Genomic DNA, 13,115 nt, shown 5'->3' with positions numbered 1-13,115 from the left:
TATAATGTCTCATTATTCATCCACAAAATGGTGTGATAATAAAAAGTCATGGCTCTTACCTCATTCTACATTCAGAATTAGTAATGGAGCTTTTAAAATAAACAGTCCTGAGTATTATCCATAAGCTTCAGAAGATGGAGTAGGTCTAGGATAGAGCCTAGACTTAAATAATACTTGAGAAAAGACAATCACTACTATAGATTCCTGATGTGAGAAATTTTGCATTTTAAGAAAATTGAAGTACATGAGAAATTAGGAAGTATATAGATGTTTTTATTTTGAGGGGGTTTTCTGACTTATTGCATGATAATGAAATAATTTCTGTAAATTTTGTCACTGAGGCTTGTGCAAAATGATCTAACCTCTTAGACAAACCTAACCTAATGAGTTACCTAGGGACTGCTTAATATTGTTCTTTTCCTTGTACCTGTCCCATAACCCCCCACCTACAAAGAACTGTATATGTTTACTTTTCAAAATTGAGTTTCCATTCTTGACTTCTTGCCTATCCTTCCTTGTCCATTTGGAACATTTTTCCCCATATAGATTTTTGAGGTAATACTCAAATAGCCCCTTTTGGTCCAACATTATATAGTCATCTGAAAACTCCTTTTGTGTTTCACAGTCTTAAAATTGACGTAGCTAAGAGGAATTCTAGACATCACTGACCACTAAAGGTAGGCTGGCAAAAGGGGTGGATATCAATCACCACCTGTGCTGTCAGGAGACTACAAAATGAAGGCACTGTGTTAAATGTGATCAGTTCTTGTTAAGTGATTCAAGTAACTGGACAGTAGGTCAAAGGGATAAATTATAAGTGACTTATTCTATAAGCAAAATACTACATTAAGAAAAATTGTTCAAAACACTACCAGAAATATGTACCATGTCTTGGAAAAACACACCAAGTAACTGAACTGTATTTCTCAAATCTTTTCTGCATTAGTTTTTCATAATGCAAAGTTACCAATTTAAATAAATTGTTTCTTAATTCTGATTAAATTTTGAATAAAGTTTATTTTTTACATGTTCTTTGTAAAATGTGTTCAAAATAAGTATACAACTTCTTATTCCATTCATAGGTTAAAGTAATCTGGATTTCAGTATTATCTTTATGGTAATGTAAAGTAGCTTTGAAGTGAATTTCTAATTTATCAATTTAGATAATTAAAAACTGATAATGACAGTTTATTTGAAACAGGGATCATTTTTTCCCCACCAAGTTATCTGTTTATTGTAGACTTGAAGCATTTTTTCCCTTAGCTTTTCATTTCTTTGTGTCAAAGGAGAAAAATTTTGAGAGATGGTCAGGTAAATGGATCATTGTAGTACAGAGTGTCATGAAGTTTGTGCTACTATCACTTGTACAAGATTAAGAGTCAAAGATCAGGCAGACTGTCACTGATGTTAAGCTCTTCTGGTATTTAGTTACTTTAGACAAAAGTTTTATTAGGTAAAGTTATTTCTGCAATTCTCAATTTTTGGGGGGTAGAAGCTCTATGGAAAATAGAAACCAGTTCTTTAAGACTCCATATCTATTCACTAGTTAATTTATTTTGGGGCTTTTCTGGGGGCTCATAAAATTATCTTAATTTTCATTTTCCTAGTTTTGGAAATAGTTCTTGAATCAATTCCAAAGTAATCACTGCCTCTATCAAGGAAAAATCTTTAAAGCTCCACTCGGTAGAATTAGTGTAAACAGTCACGTATTTAATAGTACCTTTAAAATAAGCATTACTACATTTAAAATGTTTCTAAAATGAATCTATAAATGGTAATATAAATTAAAAATATGAACTTAAAAGTAAAAATGGTAGTGATGCTATAAATAATGGTAAATATATAGTGTACCTTTGAGTCATTAAAATGTCTTTGAAAAGGATAACAGCATATTACTAGCATATTGGAAACCATAGCCATGATTCTCAAAAACTTTTAACAGTCTACATTTGACAGTCTGATATCGTTTTGGCCACTGCATTCTTCAGTGAGCAAATTAGTGCTATAATTTCCAGAATTAATTCACAAGTCTTATTTTTTCAAGAGCTCTTAACTTCTTTTCACACTAAGTGTTGAATACATGGCTCTTTTCAAATGAATAAACAAGTGCTTTTACTTTAGAGATCCACTTTGCGAAGGCTCATTCGACTGAAGGAATCCCTGAGGAAAAAATAGGGATATAATTATAAGTAAACAGTTTTCACATAATCCTTTAAAATACATTTTACATCTTTTCTGTCAGAGCTAGCTCAAAGTTTTGTCACCAATTCCAATTAGCTTTCATGTTAGATGCTCATCCTACATTTTGTGCCATATAGCTTCTGGTTTGTTGATTTTTCTGAAACATTTAGAAAACAGATTTTAACCACTTTGCCAAGATCATTGATCATTTATTAATTTGTTCAATAGGTACTGCAGACACTGGTAACGATTCAGAGATAATGGGAGAAATTTCAGAAAAATATTTGGGGCTATTGAATGGCAAAACAGGTGTTTCTTTAAAACACTATGGAGAATTTCAGGAAAATATTTATTTGGGGCTATTGAATGGCAAAAAAGGTGCTTCCTTAAAACACTAAGTTTTAAACCAGTGCTTCTCAAACATTTTGGTCTCAGGTCCTTTAATACTAAGTCCTGCAAAATATTTCAGATTTTGTAAACCAGCAAAATGAAAAATTCCAATTATAAGAAATTTTTATTTTCTAAATTCTGAGACTTAAGTGTGAAGGGGATAATATTTGAAATACCTTAAGCTGGTTTTTCTTTGCTTACCTTTCTTGCCGTTAAGTTTAAGTCACTAGATTTAATATTTCAAGGAAAGAGAGGGAGGGCCAAGGTATAGAGATCATGTTTAGCTTTGAATCTCAAAGCTTGCTTGTTTGGTTCCAGGGGAAAAAAAAAAATCTTGAAGACTTTTCTAAATTCTTAAATTCCCTGCACATATTAAGAACTTAAGCTTGGAGAACTGATTATAAAATAGATCATTAGAGGAAGGCAAAACTCAAGATATGGTGAAAGGGAAAGTCATTCAGATAAAAAGAATAGAGCATTTCCATGAAAGGAGTTGGGAGAGATGTGAAGAAGGGAGACTAGGATTAGGAAACAGCCTGACTACTTCAAGTTCCTTTGACCCAGTAAGGTGAGGTTAAGACTGGGATAGGGAAATGGAAGCAGCAAGAAAGAAGATCTTCCAAAAAGACTTAAGTACGGGAAAAGCAAAAAGTGTTTCCTCCCATTGGGAATTTTAATAGGTAACTTTCCATCTTCTAGGGTGTCTCTGCAGCCAAATTCACACACCTCTAACTTAAGCTTCCTTTGCATTCAAATGCTTTAGGAGAGAACAAGAAGTAACATGGGAAATTTGAAATTGAAATTGAATACATATCTCAAACGAGGTAGACTAAGAATTTCATTGCCAATTTTAAATTGTAGTCCCTTCTATATCAGAATTGAGCAATCATGAGGAAGTTCATTTACCCAAAATTTTTACATCTCAGTTGAAACTATTTCAACCACACTTCCTAAACACTTTTTCTTTTCTCCTCAAAAGCGATCAGCTAAATAAGCATAATCAAAGGCAATTTCCAGATGTTTAATTAGCAAACTTAACTATTTTGCAGGAGAGTATAACCATGTAGCTACAGCCTGTTTTGATGTAAATGACATCAAAGTCCTTCCAAATACTAATTTATCCATATATTTCAACTTCACAGCTTTACTATTTTTAATTAAAAGGATGACAAAATATTGGTACCAAAATAATTTGATAGCTGTATGTATAATTGAATTTCAAAATAAAATAAAGACAGTTTAATTTAGCAGCTATCACACTTTTACCAGAATTAAGGTGCTAAGAAGTAAAATGTTAGACACTATCCTAAGAACTTTACATCTGTAATGTAATTTAATCACCACAACAACCCCTTCAAGGTAAGTATTATCATCTCATTTATACAGATGAGAAATATAAAAAAATTAGTTACCTGCTCAAGTAAATTAGGATTTAATTGCAGACAATTCCTAGTTATTTCAATATTTCTGATTTGTCACATGTAGAAAGAAAAATAATGATGCCTTCTTGATACTCATTGGGATTGCCTGCTTCAATAAAAATCTAGAAGAACATTCTGAATACTCTCTTCTGTCATGGCTGGGGGAAATGAATGCTTGGCTTCCAAAAAATTCTAGTAAAATCATCCACAAAATTACCATGACATTAAAAGGAATGGTTTTAGGAGTCTAGATTTAGTATGTGTGATATCCCGGTTAGTATGTATGCTTAACAACATGATTCTCCAATTAAGGACAGAATTGACTTAACTTGTAGGCTAATTAACATATAGATGATAAAAGGCTGCTATCAGTAGAACTTATTAGGTTTAAGGGGACATGTACTGAATCTTAAGTAATAATTAGAAATGATACAAGAAAATACCAATTAACCCCTAAAACAAGCAGATTTCATTTTTAAAAAGATCTCTAAAATAATAGGAAAATAAGCATACCTGTGGCAGGTGACAGGCAATACTGCCTTATATAACTGAGGGATCTTTCTGTTTATCAGAGGCTGTAGGGCCTCTTTAAGGCGATGATAGTTTCTCTCCAGTTCCCTTTGATATTCCTTTTGATCTGGCCCAATTAAGCTCTTATTTTTTCTCAAGGCATCCTCACACCTAGGAAAAAGTGTTATCAAAACATTTTTTTCTGGCGTGGTTTGGGAGTGCAGAGATATCTATAAACATCACCACAATGAGAGAATTCAATTTTTTGGTTGAATGTTAAATTTCCTCTTGTTTTTGGTTTACTTAGCGGGTAGATGTTCTATTGAGTTTCTTAAAAATCTCAGAAACTGGGAAGTGGCTGTGGCTCAATCGACTGGGCTCCCATCTACCATATGGGAGGTCCTGGGTTCGCATCTCAGGGCCTCCTTGTGAAGGCAAGCTGGCCCATGCCCCACAGAGAGCTGACGGCCTGCACCCTGCGGAAAGATGGTGCAGCAAGATGATGCAACAAAGGGAGACGAGCAGACACAAAACAATGCACAGTGAATGCACACAGAGAAGACAGCAAAACAAGCCATAAGGGGAGGAGGGAATCTTAAAAAAAAATCTTAGAAACATTTCACTTCTGGTTTTCATTTAATTTGCAAATTATATACAAATTTTACTGTTAAATCTGAAGCCCTTTTCCCCCATATCATAACTAGACTAGAAGCTTTTTAAAGGAATGTAATTATAATCTATGTAGTACCAATAGCATCAGACATAATGAATTGTCTGTGCTCAAATACATGCTTTTTAAATGAATGGATCTTGATAACAATTCCTTCTTTGACTTTTTTAAGAAAAATATCTGAACCTTAGTAGATAAATAAGGAAAAGATGTTTTAAACCAAAAAATCAATATATACATATCAATACTTATGGGATGCACTTCAAGTGATACTTGGAGAAATATGTATAACCTAAGGTAGGCTAAAAATAAAGAGCTCAGCAACTTAAAAATAACAAACTCAAAGTATAAGGAAAGAATACATAAATTAATTTTAAAATATGAGTATTAAGAAATATGAAAGGTGGTTCTTAGAAAAAACTGATAAAACAGACGAACCTAACCTAATTTAGCAAGATTAAATGAAAGCAAGTGTAAAAATTGACTAAAGCAGGGATTCTTAACCTTTTTTGTTCCACAGAAACCACAGAGCTCTTACTAAGTCTATACTACACTGTTATTTAATAAATATATCACACCACACCAACATGTCCCCATAAGTATGTTTTTCTGAATTTCAATTCAAGCTCATGGACCCTTTGTTGAGAACCCCTAGACTAAAGGAAATAAAAAATGGGACATACGCTAAAAAATTCTGAGATTTCAAAAGATAGAGGATACTGTGTACAATTTAATATAAATCTAAAATTATACTTTTCTAGATAAATATAATTGACTAGAACTCAAGAAAAAAAAGAAGCCTAAAACCACTAAATTCTACCAAAAAATTCACAAATCTCTTTACACACACACACACACACACAAACCTTCACCAACATGCAAGGTCTATGAAACACTTTTTTAAAGGGAGTTATATGGGATTGAACCCACAGGACCTTGTACATGGGAAGCAGGTGCTCAACCACTGAGCTATAGCTGTTTCCCAATGAGAGCTGGATTTTCATTTGTTTGTTTTTAGGAGGTACTGGGGATTGAACCTGGAACCTTGTACATGGGAAGGAGGTGCTCAACCACTTATGCTACATCTCTACCCAACGTCTACAAAATATTCCAATCCCAATGTAACACAAGTTTTCCAGAATATATTTAAAAAAACTATTCTGGAATATATGTGAAAAAACAAACCCTGAGAAAGTTCCCAACTTATTTTTCAAGACTGGGATATCCAAACCAAATGGGGACTGTAAGAGAAGAAAATATTTCAATCTTATTAAAATTGTTGCAAAACTAAACAAAACAAGAAACTGCTTTCAATATATTAAACACACACACACACCATGACAAGTTATTTATTCCTGGAAAAAAAAAGAAAAGTTGGATTAACAAAATAAATGTAACCCATCATAGTAAAAGCTAGAGGAGATAGAGAAAAAAACATTTTTATAAATTAAAAAACTTGTGATCAAAGTTCTTACCATGAGTATAAATAGGTGGGAACTTCCTTAACCTAATGGAAAATAACTATTAAAAAATCTAGGGAAACGGATGTGGCTCAACTAACTGGGTTCCTGTCGACCATATAGGAGGTCCAGATTCGATGCCCAGGGCGTCCTGGTGAGGGCAAGCTGGCTTATGTGGTGAGCTGGCCCATACGGAGTGCCGGCCCATGCAGGAAAGCCACACTGCATGGCAATGCTGCTTCGTGCAAGTAAAAGCTGACCCTCGCAGGAGTGCCGGCCGACACGGAGAGCTGGTGCGGCAAGATGATACAACAAGGGACAGAGGAGAGAAAATAAGAAGACATAGCAGAACAGGGGAGCTAAAGTGGCACAAGGGAGTAATTGCCTCTCTCCCATTCCAGAAGGTCCCAGGATTGGTTCCCGGAGCTGCCTAATGAGAATACAAGCAGACACAGAAGAACACACAGTGAATGGACAGAGAGAGCTGACAACAGGGGGAGTGGGGGAAGAGGAGAAAGAAAATAAATCTTAAAAAAACCCAAAAGCTGCAGGGATTGACATTAAAAGATGATGAAATAAAAATTTTCAAAATCTCATGCCCCATGCAGAAACACTAAAAAACAAACTGGCAGAACCAATATCTCATAAACCTGGGAAATAGTCAAAAGCTAACAGGCACATGGCAAACACTGAATCAAGAAAAAGTCCATTTTAAAATGGCAGGAGAGCCTTGTTGCACTTTTACTAGTGGTAACCCTATCCCATCTCTGGCTTAGCACAGTGACAGCTTGCATTCTGAAGTGTAGATCCCTGGTCCCAGATTCCAGAGGGAGGAGAGTACACTTTTTCACATAAAATATACAATGATATAATTTGTAACAAGTATTTTTAAAAGGTGGGGGACAAAGGGGTATAGAAACAGTATATTTATATGCTTTTGAAGATATGTTGGTATCAAATCAAATACCACTGTTACAGATTTAGGATGGTAAATTTTAAAAAATATACTTTTATTACAGAGGTTGTGAACTTACAAAACAATCATGCACATGTGTAGAATCCCCATACAACAACCCTTCACCAACATACCACACCATTGTGGAACATTTGTTACAGATTATGAGAATATCATCAGATTATTACCACTAACTATGGTTCATATATATTCTTTGCGTATTTTTTCCATACCCCTATATAAAATTAACACAGTAATACATCTTTGGCATTGATGCAAGAATATTACATTATTGCTGTTAACTACAGTCCATAGGTTACATTAACTGTATTTTTCCCATGCTTCTCTACATTTCCACCACCTTGTAACAGTGACATACACAGGATGGCAAATTTTGACTCCATGGTAAAAACAATGAAAATTCATAAAGAAATGAGAAGGGACTCAAAATAGTAAAATACAAAAAAAAAAAAAAAAAAAGTCCAAAAACAAATAAACATGGAAACAGGCATTAACGGAAAAACTGAGGGTAAAAACAAAACAGATAAAATAGCAAAATGGCAGAAGTAGGTCTTTCAAAATAGTAAAATACTTTAAATGTAAAAGCATTAAGCTCTTCAGTCAAAAGACAGAGATTGGCAGAATGGATTAAAAAACAAACGAACAAACATGACCTAACTATATGCTGTCTATAGGAGATTCACCTAAAATCCAAAGACACAAAATAGATTGAAAGTGAAAGGATTGAAAAAATATTCCATGCCAAAAGTAACTGAAAGAGAGCTAGGGTAGAACTATACTAATATAAGATAATATAGAGTATAAGTAAAAAACTTACAAGGGACAAAGAAGGGCATTATATATTGATGGAAGGATCAATTCATCAAGAAGATGTAACAATTATCAACATATATGCACCTAATGACACAGCCCCAAAATTCGGTATATGAAGTAAACATGACAGAATTGAAGGGAGAAACATGGTTCTACAAATATAGCAGGAGACTTCCCTGTACCATTTTTTAATAATGGATAAGACATTTAGTCAGACGATCAATAAGGAAATAGAAGATTCAATTAAGGAGTTGAAGTAGGGGTCCAATTAGACCTAACAGACATATATAGTACACTTCATCCAAGAAGAGCAGAATGCACATTCTTCTCAAGTACATATGGATCACTCTCCAGGATAGACCATAAACAGTTTCAATAAATTTAAAAAGCTTAAAATCAGCAAAACATCTTCTCTGAACATAACAGAATGAAGTGACAAATCAGTAACAAAAGGAAAACTGGAAACTCTCCAAATATGTGGAAATGACAAATGGGTCAAGAAGAAATAAGGGAAAGTAGAGCCTACATTAGACCAATGAAAACAAAAAGCAACATATCAAAGCTTATGGGATACAGCAAAGACATTTCAATTCCACAGATGGAAATTTATACCTGTAAATGCCTACATTAAAAGAGAAGAAAGATCTCAAATCAATAACCTAACTTCACACTTTAAGCAATTATGAGTGGAGGAACAAACTGATCTCAGTGAGCAGAAATTAGGAAATAAAAATTAAAGCAGAGATAAGTGAAATGGAGGATAAGCCAGAAAGAAATCAACAAAATCAAATGTTGGTTCTTTGAAAAGATCAATAAAATTGTGAAAACTTTAGCTAGTGTGACAAAGAAATAAAAAGAGAAGATGCATATAATTAAAATCAGGAATGAAAGGGGGAACATTACTACCAACCATACAGGAATATAAAGAATTATAAAAACAATATTATGATCAACTGTACACCAACAAATAAAATAACTTAGATGAAATGGCCAAATTCCTAAAAACACACAAATTACCTAAACTGACATAAATTAAATAGAAAATTTTAACAGACAACTACAAGTAAAGAGATTGATTCTGTAATCAAAAATTTCCCATAAAGGAAAGTCAGGGACAAGATGGTTTCACTAGATAATCCCCCAGCATTATACTAACACAAAATCTTAAGAAAGATAACAGAAGAAAAGAAAGTTATAGGCCAATATCCCTTATGAATACAAATGTAAAAACCCTCAACACAATATTAGAAAACGGAATCCAACAGCACATTAAAAGGATTATAGACCATGACCAGTGGGATTTCTGACAGGAATGCAAGGGTAGTTCAACACAAGAAAATCAAATCAATGTAGTAGCTAAAATGATACAATGAAGGAAAAAATCCACATAATCACCTCAACTGGTGCAGGAAAGGCATTTGACAAAATCTAGCATGCTTTCTCAGTAAAAACCAGAAACTAGGAATAGAAGGGACCTTCTTAAATATAATACAGGGCACATATGAAAAGCACAGATATATCATATGCAACAGTAAAAGACTAGAGTTGACAAGCTAAGGATGCTGGCTTTCACTACTGCTATTTAACATTGTACTGGAAGTTCTAGACAGAGCAATTAGGTGAGATAAATAAAAGGCATTCATATTGGAACAGAAGGCCAAACTATCTCCATTTGCAGATGACATGATCCTTTATGTAGAAAATCCTAAACAATCTACAAAAAAAGCTACTAGAACTAATAATTTGCTATGAATTCAGCAAAGATGCTGGTACAAGATCAAGATACAAAAACCAGTTGTTTTTATATACCAGCAACAAACAATCTGAAAAGGAAATCGAGAAAATAATTCCAATGTAAATATAAATTAATTTATAAAGACGGGGAGGCGGGGCAAGATGGCGTCTAAGTGAGTGCACTTTATAATCTCTCCAGCAAAGAAGCGGCTGAGTAGGGTTGGAGTCCTGCTGGACCAGGCTGTTTCGGGTGTTTGCAGGGCAGGAGGTGTCTGGACGTCAATTTAGTGGGACAGTGACAGAGGAGATTCTTGTAAGAGGTAGAATTTTGGGTCTCTTTCACAGAGATCGGGGCTGTGTGTGGGACCCTTCCCCCTGGGCTGGCAGCGGCGATTCCAGGAGGCTTTGCTGTGCTGGGGAGTTCCCAAGCCCTGACCGGGCTGCTTTGGGGGCTTGCAGGGTGGGAGGTGTCTGGAAGTTGATTTGGTGAGACAGTGAAGGAGGAGATTCTTGCGAGAGGTGGAATTTTGGATTTCTGACACGAAGGTCAGAACTTCTGCCTAGAGCCCCTCCCCCTAGGGCTGGCGGCCCATCTGCAGCGGTCCCTAAACTGTATATAGTGTAGCGGTGCTCCCAACAGGCTGCTTTGGGGGCTTGCAGGGCAGGAGGTGTCTGAAAGTTGATTTGGTGAGACAGTGACAGAGAGATTCTTATGAGAGGTGGAATTTTGAGTTTCTGACATGGAGGTCAGAGTTTGCAGACGTGACCCCTCCCCCTAGGGCTGGTGCCCAGCTGCGGGGAACCCTGAAGGCTGTGTTGCGCTGCGGTGCTCCCAGGCTCCCTGTTAACCGGATGTGTGGTTCCCAGGTGTGTGTCCCCTAAATCCTGGTGGCCCACACTCCAGAGACTCACACACTTTGAGGCTGCAATATCACAGAATTCCCATCCCTGAATCCACCATGCCCTGAGGTCCATCTGAGGTCCTTGATTATCTTAGCCCTCGGCGTTTGTGTTCTTTTTCTTCTTTTTTCTTTTCTTTTTTATTGTCTTGGGTGCTAATATTGCATTATCTCCTGGTCTTTTCTCCCATTTTGTCCCCCAAGGTCCTTTTTCATTTATTTAGGTTTTTGTTCTTCTTTTTCTTGCTTGTTCCCCCCCCCCTTTCTTTGCCCACCCCCTTTTTTCTTCTCTCTCTCTCTTTTTTTTCTCTCTCTTTTTCTTCTTATTTTATTTTATTTATATAATAGGTGCTGCAGGGAGTGCTTCACATTTGCTGTTTCCTCATCCTCCATTTCCTCATTTCTGTGTGAATTGATTTTGGCCACCTACATTATCCCCTTTCCCTCACATCTTGCTATACTACATCATCTACTGTCTCTCTTACATTCCACCTCCCTTTCTTTGGCCCCTAAATTGTCTAACTTTTAATTTCTAGTACCTTTGTTCTGTTTTTTCTCTTTTATCCACTCTTGATATTATTGTCTTTCTTTTCTCTTTCCCTCTCTCATGAAAACACTGGCTTTTTAATTCATACTATATTCCTCCCCATATTCAGTTGATTATCTCATTATAGGCACTCTACTTACTGCTATAACTCTACAAAACTTACATGGGTCTAATATCCATTCTCCCAGAACTCACACTGTTGCTCTGTTAACATTTATTACCAATACTACTTTACACATTTTCTTTTGTTACACATTTTCCTTTCCCTGGCCCTAATATTTTCCTTCAAAGTGAACTTGGCCAGCAACAAGAAATTAGAGTAAGAAGAACAAAGTGACAAAGAGAAGACATAACACTTATGCAAGAACAACAACTAATTAATCCCCAAGACTAGACAAAGAAGCTAAGGAACTGATTAAACCCATCAAAATAAAATGATGACCAGACAGCAACAAAAAAGTACAAACCAAACCAATAATCAGCAAAACATGGCTGAATCCAATGAACAAACTAAAAACCAGGAAGGGGAGCAGAACATAGGACAAGTAAAAAAGATCTCAAAACATATATTAGAGACCAACTTAATGAAGTAAAGAAAGAGATTAACAATATGAAGAAAACACTTGGAGAGGAAATTGCAGACATATGCAAAAAGATAACAGATATGATGGGAATGAACACAGTTCAAGAAATCAAAAATACAGTCTTAGCAAATAGCAGCAGATTAGAAGAGGCAGAGGAGAAAATTAGTGACGTGGAAGACAGTACATCTGAAATCAAACAGATAGTAGAATTGATCAATAAAAAGATAGAAAAAATCCAGCTAGGATTTAGGGACCTGAATGACAATGCAAAACACACAAAAATATGTATTATAGGCATCTCAGAAGCAGAAGAAAAGGGAAAGGGGACAGAAGGGGTGTTGCAGGAAATAAGGGCTGAAAACTTCCCAAATCTACTGAGAGAGATGGATGTACATGTCCAGGAAGGACAACGCACCCCAAACATCATAAATCCCAACAGGCCCACCCCAAGACATATACTTGTCAAATTATCCAATGCTCAAGACAAAGAGAAAATTCTAAAAGCAGCAAGAGAAAAGAAAACCATCACACACAAGGGAAGCTCCATAAGATTAAGTGCTGATTTCTCACCTGAAACCAGGGAGGCAAGAAGGCAGTGGTATGATATAGTCAAGGTACTAAAAGAAAAAAATTTCCAACCAAGAATACTTTACCCAGCTAAAATAGCATTCAGAAATGATGGAGAGTTCAAAATATTCACAGATAAACAGAAGTTGAAAGAGTATGCCAACAAGAACCCTGCCCTTAAAGAAATACTAAAAGGAGTTCTGCAGGAAGAAAGGAAAAAGCAGGAGAGGCGGAGTTGGAGGAGAGTGTAAGAGCAACAAAAAAGACAAAAAGAGAAGGAAACAAACAAACAAAATATGACAAACGCAAGTCCAATCAAAATATGGCTAACATAAATAATTCCCTGAAAGTAATAACACTGAA

At 35.5% G+C, this 13,115-nt stretch overlaps 1 protein-coding gene across 4 annotated transcripts in view; it reads right to left on the bottom strand.

The window, feature by feature from the left end:
• Positions 1–1,689: 1,689 nt before the first annotated feature.
• Positions 1,690–13,115, bottom strand: part of DOCK7 (dedicator of cytokinesis 7) — a 319,752-nt gene continuing 308,326 nt past the window's right edge. For all 4 annotated transcript variants that reach the window (XM_058303469.2, XM_058303470.2, XM_058303471.2 and 1 more), the window contains 2 exons: positions 4,506–4,673; positions 1,690–2,160 (listed from right to left, as the gene is read on the bottom strand). In XM_058303469.2, the coding sequence (XP_058159452.1) occupies positions 2,118–2,160; positions 4,506–4,673 (211 nt within the window). In that variant the 3' untranslated portion in view covers positions 1,690–2,117. The remainder of the gene's footprint in view (positions 2,161–4,505; positions 4,674–13,115) is intronic.

This window comes from Dasypus novemcinctus, chromosome 9, assembly GCF_030445035.2.
Source record: "Dasypus novemcinctus isolate mDasNov1 chromosome 9, mDasNov1.1.hap2, whole genome shotgun sequence".
NCBI lineage: Eukaryota > Metazoa > Chordata > Mammalia > Cingulata > Dasypodidae > Dasypus > Dasypus novemcinctus.
This window is presented reverse-complemented; position numbering and strand designations above follow the sequence as displayed.